Raw genomic sequence first — 19,099 nt, forward strand, 5'->3', positions numbered from 1 at the left:
GAAGCTATGTTAAGGCACATATGAGATAAAGAGGTGATCCGAGACAGCCAGCATGGCTTCACCAAGGGCAGATCGTTCCTGACCAGTCTGGTGGCCTTCTATGATGGAGTGCCAGCATCGGTAGACAGGGGAAGGGCAATGGATGTCATCTACCTGGACTTCTGCAAGGCATTTGACGTGGTCCCTCACCACATCCTTCTCTCTAAATTGGAGAGGTATGGATTTGATGGATAGACTCTTCGATGGATTGGGAATTGGCTGACTGGATGCAGCCAAAGGGTTGTGATCAATGGGTCTGTGTCAGGGTGGAGGCCGGTCACAAGCGATGTCCCTCATGCTTCGGTCTTGGGACTGGTGCTCTTCAACATCTTAATCAATGACATGGATGATGGCATCAAGTGCACCCTCAGCAAGTTTGCAGATGACACCAAGCTCAGCAGTGCAGTCAATACATTGGGAGGAAGGGAAGCCATCCAGAGGGACCTGGACAGGCTGCAGAAATGGGCCCATGAGAAACTAATGAGGTTCAAAAAGGCCAAGTTCAAGGTGCTGAAATTGGGTTGGGGCAATCCCAGGTATTTATGCAAACTGGGGGAAGATCTCCTGGAGAGCAGCCCTGCGGAGAAGGACTTGGGGGTCCTGGTGGACGAGAAGCTGGACATGAGCCAGCAGTGTGCGCTTGCAGCCCACAAGGCCAACAGTGCTCTGGGCTGCATTAAAAAAGGGGTGGCCAGTAGGGAGTGGGAGGTGATTGTGCCCCTCTACTCAGTTCTTATGAGGCCCCATCTGGAGTACTGTGTCCAGGCCTGGGGCCCCCAGTACAGGAAGGACGTGGAGCTCTTGGAGTGGGTCCGGAGGAGAGCCACTAAGATGGTCAGAGGGCTGGAGCACCTTTCCTATGAAGAAAGGTTGAGGGAACTGGGCCTGTTTAGCTTGGAGAAGAGAAGGCTCCAGGGAGACCTCATTGTGGCCTTCCAATACTTGAAGGGAGTGTATAAACAACAGGGGGAATGGCTGTTTACAAGAGTGGATAGTGACAGGAAACGCGGGAATGGTTTTAAACTGAGACAGGGGAAATTTAGGTTGGATACTAGGAGGAATTTTTTCACAGAGGGTGGTGACGTGCTGGGATAGGTTGCCCAAGGAGGTTGCGTGTGCTCCATCCCTGGAAGCATTTGAGTCCAGGCTGGATGTGGCTCTGGGCAGCCTGGTCTAGTGGTTGGTGACCCTGCACATAGCAGAGGCAGTTTAAAGTAGATGATCATTGTGGTCCTTTTCAACCCAGGCCATTCTATGGTCCTATGATTCAAAGTTAAACATGTTAAACTTGTTGCATGGGTACTTTAGGGTAATTTTTAATGGCCATTCCAACAAGAATTTCCTTGCAAATATTATTGATGAAGAAATCTTGTTTTTATTTCTCTTTTTGTTTATGTGAGTAAAAGCAGCAAAGAGAGTGGTGGTGAGCCTGAATGCAACCATCTCAGGAGGGTTGAAGTCAACCCAATGTTGCTAGAAGAGACTTAGGCAATAAGGGACAGCCAGTGGGACTTAGGAGCCTATCAAAGCGTTAGGGGGAACCAAGGTTAAGCAGCAGCATTCAGGATGCCAGAGGTTTTGATACCTTCTTCTCCAAGCCCAAAAGCAGTTGACAGAGTGAGGACAGCTTCAGGATTGGTCAGGGACTCCAAAAAGGATAAGGGATGTTCCAAGGGGGAAGTGTCATGGAAAGGTGCCATCCAGATGCACGGGAAGCCCTCCCCAACACCCCACTCGGACCCGATGGTTGAATTGATTGCCGGTGTAACTGCAGGTTGGATGGCTCCTGATCAGCTTACAGTCTGTGACAGGAAGTTGCTGCTGCGTTGTACGAAGGGCCCGATTGGGCTGGTTTATGCAGAGAGTGTTCAGATTTCTGGGATCTGTATGCACAAAGGTGTTGAGGGATTTGCATCTTCCATGGACATTTATGCCACGTCTCACCATCATGACATTGCAATAAGCTGCAATGTTTGGGAACGATGTCTTCGGGAAGTCCACGTGCGTCCGCAAAAAATCTTGGTAGGTTGGAACACCATAGCACATAGACACTGTCAGGGCTAGGAGCAGGATAGCAGTCCACCACAGGGAGCTCATGGCCATGGCTGTCTAGGAAGGAAACTGTAAGAGAAACTCACTGCTCTGTGAGAGCCCCAGCTAACTCAGGTGCCCCTGCTGTACCCAGCACAACCTACCACTTCCTAGGGATCTCTCCTGAACCTCATAGGCACTCTTGTCCCACAGGGGATTGAGACAAACAGGGACCACCTTGACACCTGTTCCTCCCAATGATAAATGACCCTCCCCCACTCTACATACACAGAAAGCCTAACTCCCTGCTGGCCCATAACCCTAAAGTCTCCTTTAATCATCCCAATTCCTCATCCAGTGCTAAATTCAAGCTAATAAGGAGGCAGAACACTTCCCCCTGATCCTCTGGGGGGCTTCCTGTAGAATGGGGACGCTACATATATAGCTAATTCCCACCCCTTTATCAGTACTATTTTTGCCCCAGCAAAATATTCTACTGTCCTCAACTTCTCAGCCCACCCCACAGAGACATCTCTTTTCCCCTGGTCCCTTGTACCCTGCCCACCTAGTACTCACATTTCCTCTCTTTGGGTATTTGCGAGGATCTTTTCCTGTCTCTCCTGAGGGTCGTCCTGCCTCAACCGTTCTCTTCCTCTGATAATGGTTCAGGGTATCAGCTGTGACTTTTATTTAGTACAGTGAGGAGGAGTCAGGAAAACCACAGCACAGGGAGGAAGTACACAAGTGGTGGCATTTATGGGTTGAAAGATGGGGTGGAGATTGGGACCTTATGGGCCCTGCTACTTTGGAAGGAACTCTGAGGCCCTGATGGCCCTAACAAACCATAAGGACCATTGGTAGATACAAGGTGACACTGGACAATGCCCCAAGACAATGCCATGCACCTCTCCTGCCCTACGCTGCCCTGCTCAGGGCTGACTGGACAGTCAGCTGGTGATGCAGAAGTGCTGAGTCCATGGGATCTAGGATTTGGACAGCCATGCTGCAAGCAACATGCAGGTGGCCCAGCAGCACTGCTGCAAAGCAGATGCATAGGCAGCTCCTCAGGCCACAGCCCTAAGGCTGCTGCCCAGGCTCAAAGCTGCAGCTATGCAGGGCCAAGCAGGAGTTTCACCCAGTTTTCACAGCGGGAAGTGAGAGTGAGTACAACAAGTCCCCAGGAACTTCTGGCACTGTCGTTCTAGTCAGGTGTGGTCACTGACTGCATGTCCCCACCTGGGACATCTGTGGTACTTCCTTTGCCAGCCGTCGTGTAGAAGACTGTCACTGTAAGGCATACCTGGATGACATGTGGTTGTAGAACCTAGGCCACAACATCTTGCCTGGATGATGAGGTTCACCATTAAGGAAGAAGGCAGCACACAAGCAGCAATCAGGGCACGGTGTGGCAATCTGCCTGGTAGCTCACACAGACAGGAGACACAGAGATGGCATAATTGAGACAGCTTTCTTCTCATCTGGGAACAAGCTAAAGTACTCTACTGAAACAAATGCAACAGTTGGGCTCAGACAGAAACCCAGATGGAGGAGCTTTGAACTTTCCAGGCTGACATGGGTGCCTAAAAGGACTTCTTGAGGAGCTGCTCAAACGTTTGGTTGTGGGGAACTCCTGAATCTGGAAACCAACCAAGGACCTGAGGGAAGAGGATGTGCAGGCGTGCCGAGATGAAGAAACTTTTTGAGCAGGAGGGCAGGTTGCAAGAGGAAATCACCAGGCAGACAATTATCCAGCAGCTAGAGAGAGACTGAACACCTGGTATAATGCAGTGACACAGGCAGCCTGAATGCCCTGCCTGCAGTAGCTGCAAGTGGAAGAAGCTAAGCAAGCTCCTAACCCTGCGGAGATGGACTGCAGAATCATGCAGGATGAGGGAGACAGGACCCTTGTCTCTGCTTGGAGTAGAAGGAGGAGTCTCCTCCTTGTTCCTCAAGTCCCTCTAACCAACAGATATGACTCTCTGGGTATGGAAATTGAACAGGGTATGGATAATGATTCTGAACCAGAAAGGGACAACGGGAAATGATTTCAAAATAAAAGTGGGGAGAATAAGACTGGATCTAGAAAAATTAATAATTACGGTAAGAGTACTGAAACTCTAGAACACGTTGCCCAGAGATGTGGGGGATACCCCATCCCTGTATGGGACACTGAGCAACCTGGTCTGGCTGCAGATGTCCCTGTTCATTGCAGGGGAGTTGGACCAGATGACCTTTGAAGGTCCCGTCCAACTCAAACAACTGTAAAATTCTATGATGTGGTCTGATGGAGTTTGTCTTCCCAAGAAACCACTATGCATGATGAGCCCACTTTCCTGGAAGTGACTACCCATCAGTGTGGAGTAGTGAATGAATTCCTTCTTTTCCTTTTCTTGACCATGGAGCTTTTGTCTTACCTAGTAAACAGTCTTCTTATCAACTCATGAGTTCTTGCACATTCTTCTTTCCAATTTTCTCCCCTGTTCCACCTGGGAAGTGTCATCTAGCACCTGAGTGGTACACAGCTGCACGCCAAGGTTAAAGCACAACAGAGATGCTAACACTCTGAAGTACAGAATTACAAAAGGAAAATTCTTCTCTGGAATGCGCAGTTTCTGGCTGTCCAATGCTTCATCCTGGTTCTGAGAGCTCCTAATGATCAGCAACACAAAAGTTATATAGCATACACCAGGTAGCTACAGCCTAATCACAGTCACATGTTTATCCATAATTGGCCCAAAGCTCCCTAATGATAGTCCTTATTCTTAATGCATAGCAAGATTTTGTTAGTGTAGTTGTATGCTCCCCAGAACGTGGTTTGGGCTGTTACTGATCTTTTTCTGCTATAAGCTCAGTTCTGGTTTCTGCAAGTAAGTTATCAGTCAAGGTCATTACGATCAGCAATGCAATGACTTCATTCCCTTTCTTCCTGAAAGATCACACAATGTGCACTGAAACAGGAGCAAAGCTCATCAAGCAGAGCTAGAGCTTTATACAGAAACGATGAACAGGCTTAAAATTCCACACTGCTTCCTCTTCAAAGGCTGCCAGCACAACACAGAAAGCATCTCTCTGCTGACCTCTGCCACTTTCCTGAACAAGAATGCTCTTTCACCTGGTGCCCTCCATTCAAAGTCAGCAGAGATGGTATACCATCAGCTGGGCTAAGTCAGAAGGAAAAGCCAGGAAAGATTCAAAGTCCCCGCCATGCCATCAAGTCCTCCCTTGCCGCCTCCAGTACCCCAGAGCACAGCCAGAGCCCCTGGATACTGGCTACAAAGCCTCAGCACCATTCGTGCTGGGCTGGCTGATACCCAGGAAGATGCTTCTCAGCCAGGAGCCAGACTTCTTTTCTTTATGAGGAGACAGCTGATAGAGGAGACCAGGAGATCTCTGCTGGGATGAGAAGAAACACAGGACAGGACCTCTTGATTCAAGGAAATGAGCACCACCCTGCCCTTTTGATGCTCTCATCTTTCTGCTTTGGATTGGCAGGGGACAAAGCCACACTGCATCCCTTTTGTGGCCAAAAGGTATTCAAGTCCTTGCAGCAGCAGTTAACGCAGACCGCAGAATTCAGGTTTGTTTTTGCAACTCAGTGGTTGCAACTGATGTGGTTTTTCCAACCACATCAACGTCTTTTTATATGCAGAAGTACTAAGTTACCAGGATGTAGCAGAATGCAACTCAGTGCTGGATGGCGTGCAACACTGACATCTCCTTCCTCTTTGTTTCATATTTCACTTGGACAGAGGCAAGGAGCGCTTTTGAAAGAACAGGAAACCAGAGCTGCAGTCCTTCAGCACACTGCTGAGCCTCAATGTTACATCCTGACCCCTACCCTGGCCTTCCCTATAAACTGTGAGGCACCTCTTCCTAAAATCACCAAAGGCATCTTCATTCTGCCCATCAAAAGAAGGGCAGAACTATGGTGTCCCTCTGCACAAGGCCAGACAACAGTTCCTTGTGACCCCACTGGATTTTCTGACCTGAAAACATGATACACACGTGCTTGTGCTCTGCTTGCTCCACAGAGGCACCTCTTTTCCCAACCCCCCCTTCCCCCCCCATCAAGGTGTCCTCTGCTGTTTCAGTGGAGAATGTGTCAGATCCTTGACATCGCTTGCCCTCTCTTTGTGTTACCTCCCCCAGTGCCCTGCTGCCAGCAAGAGAGTTGTCCCACTGGAGTACGGGCCCTCGCAACAGATGTGACCTGTATCAAGAGTGTAGCAAATGTGCACCATGAGGGTGAGATGTGAAAGTTGCTCTGGTGAGTCAAGCATCAGTGTGGTTTGGGGGACTTCTGTCATGACCTAAGGAATTACCTGGCTTGTGGGTACATAACGGTTGCAACAGTGGGTTTGTAGTGTTCTGTAATATGTGGCAACTTGGTTGCTCTGTTTACCAAAGAGTTCTATTTATTAGTGATAGCCACAAACCACCAAAAGCAAGTATACTAGGAGTATACTACCACCTGTACTCTTTGGATACCATCTTACAACCAGTTCATCACCCACCAAATGGCTCACCTAGTGGGATGGACCTTGCTCCACCAGTTCCCACTTTCTGACACATCCAGTTTATGGTGGTGTAAAGAGCAGTTTCCAGTGAAGACTGTGGCAAAAAAAAAAAAAAATTGTTGAGTAACTCAGCCTTCTCCTTCTCCACTCTTACCAGCCTGCCTGTATTGCTCACTAGCAAGTGTACAACTTCTTGAACTTTTCTGGCTGATGCAACTTTAGAAATCTTTCTTGTTCTTCCTTGCACCCTTTGCCAACTTCAGTTCCAGCTGGGCCTTGGCATTCCTGACCCAGTCCATACACAGCCTAGCAGCATCCCTAGCAGCAGGGTACCTCTCCCTGCCTCCACTGCCTGTGCATTTTCTCCTGGCCCTCCAGTTTGACCAGCTGGCTGTGGTTCAGCCATGGCAGTCTCTTGCCTTCCTTTCCTGACTTCCTACACTTGGGGATGGAGAGCTCTTGTGCCCTAAGGACAGCTTCCATAAAGATCTTCCAGCTCTGCTCTGCTCCCTTGTCCTCAAGGACAGGTTCCCAGGGGATTTTGTTGACAACTCCCTGCAAGTTGTCTTTCCTACAATGTAGTGTCCTGATTTTACTCTTTATTTCTCCCATATCCCTCAGGAATGTAATCTTCACCGCTGCATGGTCACTACAGTCCAGTCAGCCTCCAGTATGGAGTCAAAAAGAAAGGCTTCCTGACACGTATGTGTTTGCATGTCTGCAAAGTAGCCGTGGGCACTACTGCTACCTTGTTCCACGGAAATCACTCCTCCTGCCACTACCTGAGTCTGCCATTAGTGCCCACAACTTACAGCCGTTATCTGTCCATATATCTTCTACTGTCCCCTGTGGTCATCCCCAAACCAATTTCAGGAACTGGCTAAGAAGCTTCCTGTGATACACATTCTCCTTTCTTTCTATTCTTTCTTGTTGCTTTTTTCCCTCCTTTAACAATGAAAATTTTCACTGTACTGCCAGGCTAGCTCCGTCATGGTGCAATGTCACTTCCTAAACTACGTGTTGTTTGCCCATGGCAAAGCTCTTCTTTGCTGGTTGACTATTTGGCGTTTTCATTCCTCATCTTCTCCAGGATGAGAAGTCACAACTTGCTGTCTTTCCTCATAGCAGTCCTCTCACCATCTTGATGCTGTTCACTGGGTTCTCTCCCGTTTGTCTATGACACTCTTGTCTCTCTTCTGGGGAGTCCAAAACTGGAACCAGGACTTCAGGAGTGGCCTCACAACTGCTGAGCAGGAGGGAAGGATCACCTCAAGCTGCTGGCAACACTTCTCCTAATGCAGGCCAGGGAAGAGTATTTGCCAGGGAAAACAAGGCAAATTAAAAAAAAAAAAATTGTTGAGTACCTCAATTGCAACCTCCCTGTTGCTTGTCACTAGTTCTATTATTTATCAGTCCATAGTGAGGATGGGTGTATCTGGCTCAGATGGGGATGAGGGACTCTGGATGCTGAAGCAGCTGTGAGGGCAGTGGTCTATCTCTCCCCTGATTTGCAGGCTGAGGGCAACAAGACACCATCACTGTTAGAGATCTGTGGGGCCTCAAGCCGTGACAGGGATCTCTGCACTTGGTTACCAAAGCACTCATCCCCCATGTGTGGCTGCCTGTCTTTGGAAAGGTCTGTTTAGCACCAGACCAAACTATATTTGCATATATAGTTGGGGTCACTGTCTCCTTACAGCCAACATAGTGTGAGAATCTGCATGTGGACATTCACACACTTGAGTCCTCAGGTCATGAGCTCCTGGCAACCCAGACAGTGCATAGCCCTTCTCCTGCCTCCTGGTGCCTGGCTCATAGGCATTCCCAGTGATTCCCCATTTGGACCCATGTGAGCACCTCCCAGCCTATCTCTACACAGCTTACAGTAGTGTTGTTCTTTCAGAACCAGGATGATTGCTCATGGTAGGCATGTCCAACCTGCAACACACAGGCTGCCTGTGGACAAGCACACCTTGTGCTGCGGGCTCACCCCCTGTCCCATGCCATCATGGCAGCAGCACTTCCCTGCTGAGTGGCCCAGCCTGGCCCTGGGCATGCACCCACCCCTCAGCAACAGCCAAACACTGGTGTGCAACTGATACTGTCTGAGCTGAAACCAGGGCATAGGGAGGGTGCAATACAGTGTTAACTCAAGTTATGGGAAATAATTGTATGCATTCAGATACACTGGCTAAACACAGTCCCGAGAAGAGCAAAACAAAAACAAAAACAAAAACAAAAACAAAAACAAAAACAAACACGCAGCCTTGATTTCTGTTCTGAAACAGGAATTTGAGAATTGGTTTCCTGATTGCTGAAAAAGTCCATTTTTTGGAACGCTTGATACATCATTTTCAGTCAACTTAATTACATTGTCTGCAAATTTTCAAATGGAATGTTTACAGTTGCAATCAGATCTCAAATCATCAATTTGATCATGTATTTTCACCAGACTTTCATAAGACCAGTCATAAAAAAAAGAAAAATATCTCTCGTTTAATGATCACACATTATTCACGCCATCTGTTTTTGGCATTATGTACATGACAAGCTCTCATGGGAAAAAAAATGAGGCACAGCTTTTGAAGGAAATAACACATTTCATATAAGGCCCAAGAACATTTGTCTCACTGAACGTGGGCCAGGCAATATAAATTTTGGACATCAGTGGCTTGTGGTGTTCCGCATTCTTCCCTGGCTGTGAAGAGAAACCAGCTGATGAGATACAAGGAAATAGCTGAGGTACTTAATGTCGTCTCTTTTGCCTCAGTCTCTATTGATAAGACTGATCATTCCTGAAGCACTATGTTTTTTTTTATCCTACACATACTGTGCAGAAATAGAAGGTGATTATTAGGATATTAGGATCTTGTTAGGATAGAAACACACTTGTAAAGGCATTCATCAGGATAAAGTTTAGAAAGTGACTCAGGAAAAAGTGGCTCACCCTTTCCAAAGACAGGTGAAGTCTTGAGAAGGGCACAATCTCCAAAAAGAGATACTGCTACCTGGGCAGCCAACCCTTAAATGAGGGTGAGGGGGGGTGGACACTGCATCTATCCGTTCCACTCAGGTGCTTTGCTTGCACCAGAGATCACTGGGTTAGCCATGCTGTCTCACCTGGTGCTCAAACATTGGTTCAGGCCATGACCTTTCAAATCTCATACACATACAGTTACATTAAGAGTTTCTGGGCAGACTGGAAATTTCAGAGACCAGGCCCAGCTGTTTTGTATGCTATTTATATGTTGCATGGACACTTTAAGGTACTTTCTAATGGTTATTCCAATAAGAATTTCTTTGCAAATATTATTGATGAAGAAATCTTTTTTTATTATTTTTGTTTTGTTCTATGCAAGTAAAAGCTACAAAGAGAGTGGTATGGGCCAAGGTTAAGCAGCAGCATACAGGATGCCAGAGGTTTTGATACCTTCTTCTCCAAGCCCAAAAGCAGTTGACAGAGTGAGGACAGCTTCAGGATTGGTCAGGGACTCCAAAAAGGATAAGGGATGTTCCAAGGGGGAAGTGTCATGGAGAGGTGCCATCCAGATGCACAGGAAGCCCTCCCCGACACCCCACTCGGACCCGGCGGTTGAATTGATTGCCGCTGTATCTGCAGGTTGGATGGCTCCTGATCAGCTTACAGTCTGTGATACGAAAGTGCCGCCGCGTTGTACGAAGGGCCTGATCGGGCTGGTTTATGCAGAGAGTGTTCAGATTTCTGGGATCTGTATGCACAAAGGTGTTGAAGGATTTGCATCTTCCATGGGCAGTCATGCCACGCCGCACCATCATGACATTGCAATAAGCTGCATTGCTTGGGAACGATGTCTTCGGGAAGTCCATATGCTTGTACAAAAAATCTTGGTAGGTTGGAACACCATAGCACATAGACACTGTCAGGGCTAGGAGCAGGATAGCAGTCCACCACAGGGAGCTCATGGCCATGGCTGTCTAGGAAGGAAACTGTAAGAGAAACTCACTGCTCTGTGAGAGCCCCAGCTAACTCAGGTGCCCCTGCTGTACCCAGCACAACCTACCACTTCCTAGGGATCTCTCCTGAACCTCATAGGCACTCTTGTCCCACAGGGGATTGAGACAAACAGGGACCACCTTGACACCTGTTCCTCCCAATGATAAATGACCCTGCCCCACTCTACATACACAGAAAGCCTAACTCCCTGCTGGCCCATAACCCTAAAGTCTCCTCTAATCATCCAGTGCTAATTCAAGCTAATAAGGAGGCAGAACACTTCCCCCTGATCCTCTGGGGGGCTTCCTGTAGAATGGGGACGCTACATATATAGCTAATTCCCACCCCTTTATCAGCACTATTTTTGCCCCAGCAAAATATTCTACTGTCCTCAACGTCTCAGCCCACCCCACAGAGACACCTCTTTTCCCCTGGTCCCTTGTACCCTGCCCACCTAGTACTCACATTTCCTCTCTTTGGGTATTTGCGAGGATCTTTTCCTGTCTCTCCTGAGGGTCGTCCTGCCTCAACCGTTCTCTTCCTCTGATAATGGTTCAGGGTATCAGCTGTGACTTTTATTTAGTACAGTATGACAGGAAACTCCTACATGAGGAGGAGTCAGGAAAACCACAGCACAGGGAGGAAGTACACAAGAGGTGGCATTTATGGGTTGAAAGATGGGGTGGAAATCGGGACCTTATGCACTTGGTTACCAAAGGGCCCTGCTACTTTGGAAGGAACTCTGAGGCCCTGGTGACCCTAACAAACCATAAGGACCATTGGTAGATACAAGGTGACACTGGACAATGCCCCAAGACAATGCCATGCACCTCTCCTGCCCTACACTGCCCTGCTCAGGGCTGACTGGACAGTCAGCTGGTGATGCGGAGGTGCTGAGTCCACGGGATCTAGGATTTGGACAGCCACGCTGCAAGCAACATGCAGGTGGCCCAGCAGCACTGCTGCAAAGCAGATGCATAGGCAGCTCCTCAGGCCACAGCCCTAAGGCTGCTGCCCAGGCTCAAAGCTGCAGCTATGCAGGGCCAAGCAGGAGTTTCACCCAGTTTTCACAGCGGGAAGTGAGAGTGAGTACAACAAGTCCCCAGGAACTGCTGGCACTTTCGTTCTAGTCAGGTGTGGTCACTGACTGCATGTCCCCACCTGGGACATCTGTGGTACTTCCTTTTGAAGAAGAAGGCAGCACACAAGCACTACTGCCCCAACTCTGGACATCTCCAAAAACAGGGATCCACAATGGACAGTTCTCAGGTCTCACAGAAGGACTGTCAACTGTCGACTCTGGAGAAGGCAAAGTTAGGGGCTGGAACATCACACCGAGGTTTAGCACTATGCTGAGAGACTGCACCTCTCCAGCTAAGTGCAAAGATTGCCATCTTTTTAAGAAGGGCTTCTTCCCTCTGTCCAAATGAACTGCTAAACCAAGAGGAAGGAGATATCAGCATTGCACACCGTCCAAGACTGTGCCATGTTCTCCCATGTCCTTGTGATTCATCACTTCCACATTTAAAAAGACGTTGATGTGGTCTGGTGACTGTGCAAAAGAATTATATATTTGTGGTCTGTTTTAACTGCTGCTACAAGTACACAAACACCTCTTGGCTACAGAAAGGTTCCAGTGCATTTTTGTCCCTGTCAGTCTGCAAAGGATCCCAAGATGGTGGCTTTAGCAACAAAAGGCAGAGCACTGCCCATTTACTTCCTCACCCAACAACAGATGTCCTTGTCTTTCTTTGTGAATCGCATGGAGCCCACTAAAGACAGTACTGAGGCCATGCAACCAGTATCAGCCTTTGTCCATGTGATGGGGTATTGGAGATGGCAAGGAATGAGGCACAGTGGGCACACTGCAGCTCTCCCCACTTGTATTCCTACATCAGTCCAGCTACTGATAACTCATCTCTGTGGGCTTTGAATAGGGGCTACCAGGCGAAAAAGCATTCTTGTTCAGAGAAGCAACAGAGGTCAGCACAGAGATGCTTTCTGTGTTGGTTCTGGCTGCCTCCGAAGTGAAAGGAACATTTCTAGGTGTGTCTAACTGCCACTACCCATCAGGAGACAGACTTCGGCAGCACGGGGACTGAGCTTCACCACGTGCCTCTCTGCTCCTGTTCCAAGCAGGGATCAGCTCTCCTGTGTGAAGACATAACAGCAGAATCACAGAATCACAGAATGGCTGGGTTTGGGATGTCTGGATGTCACCGTGTTCCAGCACCACTCCTCAAGCACAAACACCCTGTTACAACTGATCAGATAAGAGTGGGTGAGGTTTTGAAATTCCCTCGGGCTAAATTAAGCTGAAACGGAGAGGAGGCAAGGGAGCCCTCTGTGTCACGGAAGGCCTTGACTGGATGCGGCTTAGTGGTCGTGACGGAAGGGCCAAGCGTCGCTGCGCAGGAGCCAGGCAGAAGGCCAACGTGGCAGAAATTGTGGCAGGACTACGTGATCGAGCACCCAACTGGCACGAAGAAGCAGATGGAAGAGTCTACCCAATTAAGATAAGGCGAGAGAACAAATGTCCTGCTCATGGTGGAAGAATGCAAGGTAGAGGTCAGGCTGGACGGGGCTCTGAGCACCCGATTGAGCTTCAGGAGTCCCCGTTGATTGCAGTGGACTTGGACTAGATGACCTTCAAAGGTCCCTTCCAACTCAAATGATTCTATGACTCTGGGATGAATTACAGGCTTGTCCGCCTGACTTTGCTACAAGGGAAGGTCACGGAGCAGATCGTCTTGAGCGCCATCACACGGCAGGTTGAGGACAACCCGGTGATCACCCCCAGGCAGCACGCCTTTCGATGCACGGCAGCTCCTGCTTCGCTAACCTGAGCTCCTTCCAGCTATCCTAGAAGACCAGCACAGTGGACGAGGAAAAGGCTGTGGAGGTAGTTTAGCCGGACTTCGGCAAAGCGTTTGGTAGTGGTAGAGGGGGGAGGCTTGCTTGGAAGGAGAGCAAGCCACCACGGCAACAGAAGTCAGCTATTCTCAAACCACCTTCCTTCATAAATATTCCGAGCGAGACGGGAGTACGGGCATCAGGGCCCGTCGCTGCCGTCCTCCGTTGATTGCTCTTTCACCAGGAGGAGCACAACAGCATTCCAAAGCATTGCCGAGTGGTCGGGCCAGAAGCTAATGGCTGTGACAACACTGTGCAAAAAGCTGCATTTCTGCAGGAACGAGGACGTGAGGTTGTGCCTAGGGCCCTTAGCACGTCTCACTTCTTTTCCCTCAGTATCCCCGATGCCAACGTGTGCATGGCTGACTCAGAGGGAGGTGGAGCAGAGGCTCCTTACAGTGGCTCAGCACCTCCTGGTCAGTCACAGGTGGCCTGCGAGGGCCACCTTGCAATTGAAAGGCACCTCCTGCGCCTCTCTGTCCCTTACCAAGAGAAAGGAAGCCAGGTTCTCTGGGTGCACGGCTGGAAAAACAAGCAGCTAGAAGAAGGGCTGCAGGCCAGTGTGGTCTGGCAAGGGAATGCTGAAGCAGACCCACTTGGTGGTGGCCCACTTCCAGGCGTGACTCAGCAGCCTCCCTCCTTCACCAGGGCCTCCTGGTGCTCCAGCCTCTCCCCAGGCGTGCAATGAGTCAATCCAGTTTGGTAAGGCACAGCCCGTGCCCTTCCCACACAAAACACTCTGACCTTACCCAAATAAAGGAAACAGCTGGAAGCCTTTGCAGGTCAGGAAAGCGCGTGCGTCATCGCGGCCAAGGGGAGCAGAGAGTCGCCATGGAGCGGCCTGACCCACTCCAGCTATGCTCTCCAAGTCTCCCTCCCTGCATACGCGCAGTGCAGTTTCTCACCAGATCACAGGGGGCCTGGGTTGAGCATCACCTTCCACCCTCAGCCGGCCATCTGAGTCTCCTGCAGAGGTCTGCCAGTACAGGAGAGCTCTACAGGAGCTCCTCCGTAGCCTGCCGGCACCGCTCTTGCTCAGGCTCAGGCTCAGCCCGTCAGTGCAAGACGCTTGTGCCTTCCCTTCAGCAGTGCTCCACGCGCAAAGTCCTACCAAGCGGGGGCCATGGTCTTTGGGAACAGGGAGGCTCTCTGGGGAAGCAAGGCACGTGCTAATCGCAAGCATGGCTTGGAATTTTCAGAGGGCAGATTTCTGTGATTTTTGTTGTCCTTAATTCTGGGGTCTGATAACCAATTGTCTATTTTTATTTGCTGTATGAAAAACATTGTTTTCTGCCGTGCTCTTCTACATTAATTACCATTACTAACACACTTGAACAGCTACAATGAAACATGAAGGAATCCCAGATTTTCTACTGAATGTCTTTTTTCCACAGTAAGTACCTCAGCAACTACCAGTTAGTTCTGCTGTATCGGTTGTAGCCAATCCTGTCCCTGGTTACTTTGTAAGGAAATTCTTTGCTTATCAAGTCAAACAATCTTACTCAGCCTGTCTACACTGAGCTTTCCAACCCCTTTTCCACGAGGTCCAAAGCCAGCAGTCTTGCCACATCAAAGGAAAGAGAAGGGGTAAGACAATTTCAATCCACAAGGCTCTATTTCTGGTGCTGTGGTTCAAGAAACTACTGGGTGTTCTTCTGCTGTGAGCAAGGTCCCTCTTGTGGAGGAATCTTTGTAATATCCTGCTGTATGTCTTCCTAGGACTTCTGTCACAGATTCCACAGGGAATGGGCTGTGGTTGGAGATGGTGCTATACCTATGTGTGACCATTGTGAAAGTGCTTCTGGTCCCAGACCCCAGGGCTGTGGATTTCTCTCATTTGTATAAGACAGGGATTAAACAGGAAGAGCACAAAAAGCAACTGCAAATGGATTATACACATGCCCTGATCCCCAACCCAGCACACACTGTATAGACAGATCAGGCTCCCAAGGCCCTGCCATTGATATCTGTTCTGTGGTGTGCAATCCTGTCCTGACATTTCTGTTTTCAAGGGTGCATGACCCAGTGGGTTGGAATCAGCCTGTCTTGCTGGTCTCAGTCTCAAGAAAAGAGTCTTTCTGGAAACTAGACTTGGGAACACAAGTCAGTACCACATCATCATCCTGACCCACAGAGCACAGGAATCCTGCCTGGCCTCTACACTGTTTCTCACTACTCAGGGCAATGTATGGATTGAGATGAAACTATTTACTAATATTGAGAAAAGGGAAGGGATAATAGTTACAACAATTTCAATATATGTATATGTGTAAATATAAATATATGTATGTGAATGTATATATAACAAGTGATGTAGAAGCAATTGCTCATCACCCCCCAGCCGATGTCCAGCTATCCTCCTGAGCAGCAGAAGAGGGTGAGATGAACTCCCACCCCCTTCAAAACTCCTTCTGCAAGATATCGTATGATATGGAATATCTCTTTGGCCAGTTTAAGTCGGCTGTCCTCATCCTGTCCCCTTCCAGCTCCTTGGGCCTTTCTTGGTGAATGGCCTTGGCTCTGTAAAACACTGCTTAGCTGCAACTACAAACATTGGTGAGTTATCAGCATTGTTTCTCTCCTAGAACTGAAAACATTGCATCATACCAGACACTCTGAAGAAAACAGTTCAATTCCAGCTGAAACTAAGACAGGGAACCAGTGCAGTAGGAGCAGCAGTAGGAGGAACAAGTGCATGAGGAAAAGGAGTAGGGGTGAGAGACTGAACAGCAAGATGAACAGGAATAGGAATGGCTGCTGCAAGCACTTCAACTTTCTGACATATTTGCTGAGTAGTGAAGGTGCTGGACTTGCTAAGCCATTATGTTCTGCACTCACTGAATTGAATGCCATCCTCACTGCAAAGTCAAAGCGATACACCAGACTATGCCTGCCTCTAATCCAGAGAACTTGCCTCCTTTTCACTTCCTCAGTGAGGCAACATGATCTCTTTGGGAGTAAGAACAGTTCCTCCTCAAAAGACAAATTCTCCTGGCAGGTGTCTTGCCAGTTGCTGCGTGACTGTTTTAGAAGATCCTGACCGTCTTCTGCATACTCACTTTCTACTGGTGCTGACAAGAGACACCAGCTCTAAGGGATGCTTCAGCATCTCAGAGGGCTTGCTATGAAGGGCCTGAAGGTCACCCTGAGAAGTACAAGTTTGTGAGCCTAGGGAAGAGGTCAGAGCACAGACCAGATCTTCACCACATATGTCCCACACAGAAAGCAGGAAACTTAGATACCCTGTGTCAGTCTACATGGAGCTGGATATAAATACTCTTGTGTGGTGGGATAGGGCACCCATGCTTCTAAGTGGATCTCCACACAACTTCTGTGCACTGACCCACACAATTTGCTGCCATGCAGGGGGAAGCCAGCAGCGTGGAGACTATATCCAGTGAGAAAAGGTCAAGCTGTTCCTTTATGAGAAGTAAATAACTCTTCTTCTTACTCTCATTCTGCCTGGTAATTGCAAACCAGATGAGATGAGAAATGAGGTACTTGAGTCTTCATTGAATGACAGGAGAGGCTGCTGAGTGCTTTCATGCATGTCAGACAGAACCAAGTACATGGCAACGAATCATAGAATCACAGAATTGTAGGGACTGGAAGGGACCTCTGGAGATCAACTAGTCCAACTTCCCTGCTAAAGCAAGTTCCCTGGAGTAGGTTACACAGAACAGAGTCCAGATAGGTTTTGACTATCTCCATGGGAATGTCCAAAGCCTCTCAGGGCTGCCTGTTCCAGAGCTGTGTAACATTCAAAGTAGTTTTTCTTCAGCTTTGTTCAGAATGTCCTGTGTTCCAGTTTGTGCCTGTTGCCCTTTGTTCTGTTGCTGGGTACCACTGAAAAGAGTCTAGGCCCATCCATTTGATTCCTGCCCTTTAGACATTTATAAGGATTGAAAAGGCTCCATGCCCTCTTTACAGCCTTCCACCGTACTCCCTCCAGCAGTTCCCTCTGTTTCTTAAACTGGGGAACACAGAACTGGACAGGGTACTCCAGATGTGGCCTCACCAAGGGTGCACTGCTGGCTCATGACCAACTTACTGTCCACCACGACACCTAGGTCCTCCTCTGCAGAGCTCCTTTCCAGAAGGCCAACCCAAAACCTGTATTGATGTATGTGGTTATTTCTCCCCAGGTGTAGAACTCTATACTTGTCACTGTTGAACCTCATCAGCTTCCCCTCTGCCCAACTCACCAGCCTGTCCAGGTCTTGCTGAATGGCAGCACAGCCTTCTGGTCTACCAGTCACTCATCCCAGCTTTGTGCCATCACCAAACTTGCTGAGGGTGCAGTCCATCCCTCTATCCAGATCATAGATCTGAGGCAATCAGCATTGGTGTTCTGCAGTGGAGTTGGCAGATCATGAAGTGAGAGGGGCTTCCAAACAAACAAACAGACAAACAAACAAACAAACAAACAAGGAGAAGCCGGAGTGAGCAGGGAAATGCCTGGAGCCCCCAGCCCTTGAGAGCAGGTGATGCATCACTGCATGTACATAGGCAGCCACCAGGAGTGTGGCAACCAGAATGGGCAAACAGGGCCTGGCACAGCAGTCAGGGCATGGCACAGCAGTTTGCCTGGCCGATCATGCAAGCAGGGCACACAGAAAAAAAAAGGTGTTCAAGAAATGTTCAGATGTTGTAATGAGGGACGTGGTTTAGTGGGGAAATATTGGTGATAGGTGGATGGTTGGACTGGATGATCTTGGAGGTCTTTTCCAACCTTGGTGATTCTATCATTCTATGACTCACTCTATGCATGGGGCTCTGGGCAACCTGGTCTAGTGGGAGGTGTCCCTGTTTATAGTAGGGGAGTTGGAACTAGATGGGACTCACTACTGACCCCTAATGAACACCTCTAGCTACAGGCCTGAAACTAGACTGTTGTAGATAGGATACTCTTCAGACTCACACTCAAGGGAGAACTTACTCCCCTACAAAAGCTCCTTCACTAGGCTTGAACATTTCTTCCTTTATCGAATTCTGCCTTCAGGGGGGAAGGGGTAAATGCACACAGTTTCTTCCTGCCTCCAGAAATGGTGTCTTTGGGATGTGTAAGACTTTTTGGCTTGAATAAATGTCCTCTTAGTCAAAGGCTTTCCTTACAAAGCTGACAGGGACAGCATCATCCCTTAATAATCAGGCAGACTCTGCTGGTATTTGCTGAGGTAGTTAATGCAGCACAGAGACATTAACAGAAAATGTGGACTTCCTACTTTGCTTTGTTGTCTTTTCAAGTGTTCCAGTGAGTAATATTACATCTTCTAAAAGAGCTCGGATCTGTTTGATTTAGCACTTTATTGCTAAATCACACTCTCATCTGCACCATCCCGTGACAGATTGTTTTTCCAGTCACTGACTCTGAGCCCTTGAGACTGCCCTGCCAGCCAATTGCTCACCGCACCACCGTGTCTTTGCCTAGCTCTACGTTGGGCATTTTGTAGAAAAACAGCACTGAAATGTTCGCTGACATCCAAAAATTACATCAACTGGCGCTCGCGTCGCCACACCACGGCTCTGCGCGGCGGGATGCGCAGCTCTCCGGACAGCAGCGGAACGGGCCGCGGCGGTGTGGGGCGGCGGCGGAGCACTGTGCGCGGCGCACCCGGAAGCGGAT

General features: G+C 48.8%; 2 protein-coding genes across 3 annotated transcripts; both read right to left on the reverse strand.

Annotated features, from left to right (window-relative positions):
- Positions 1–1,330: 1,330 nt before the first annotated feature.
- On the reverse strand, positions 1,331–2,767 carry RNASE6 (ribonuclease A family member k6). Its single transcript, NM_205259.2, has 2 exons — positions 2,647–2,767; positions 1,331–2,160 (listed from the first exon to the last, which is right to left on the reverse strand). Exon 2 carries the CDS (start codon positions 2,140–2,142, stop codon positions 1,723–1,725), a length of 420 nt encoding a protein of 139 aa, NP_990590.1. The 5' UTR covers positions 2,143–2,160; positions 2,647–2,767; the 3' UTR covers positions 1,331–1,722.
- Positions 2,768–8,858: 6,091 nt separating this feature from the next.
- RSFR (leukocyte ribonuclease A-2) lies at positions 8,859–11,108 on the reverse strand. 2 transcript variants are annotated; one of them, NM_001007942.2, is made up of 2 exons: positions 11,026–11,108; positions 8,859–10,553 (listed from the first exon to the last, which is right to left on the reverse strand). In NM_001007942.2, exon 2 carries the CDS (start codon positions 10,533–10,535, stop codon positions 10,116–10,118), a length of 420 nt encoding a protein of 139 aa, NP_001007943.1. In that variant the 5' UTR covers positions 10,536–10,553; positions 11,026–11,108; the 3' UTR covers positions 8,859–10,115. The 2 variants fall into 2 exon arrangements, with proteins under 2 accessions (NP_001007943.1, XP_046798801.1); XM_046942845.1 differs by having other exon boundaries at positions 9,897–10,541.
- Between the last annotated feature and the right edge of the window lie 7,991 nt (positions 11,109–19,099).

Source organism: Gallus gallus, chromosome 6 (assembly GCF_016699485.2).
Source record: "Gallus gallus isolate bGalGal1 chromosome 6, bGalGal1.mat.broiler.GRCg7b, whole genome shotgun sequence".
NCBI classification, from domain to species: Eukaryota; Metazoa; Chordata; class Aves; order Galliformes; family Phasianidae; genus Gallus; species Gallus gallus.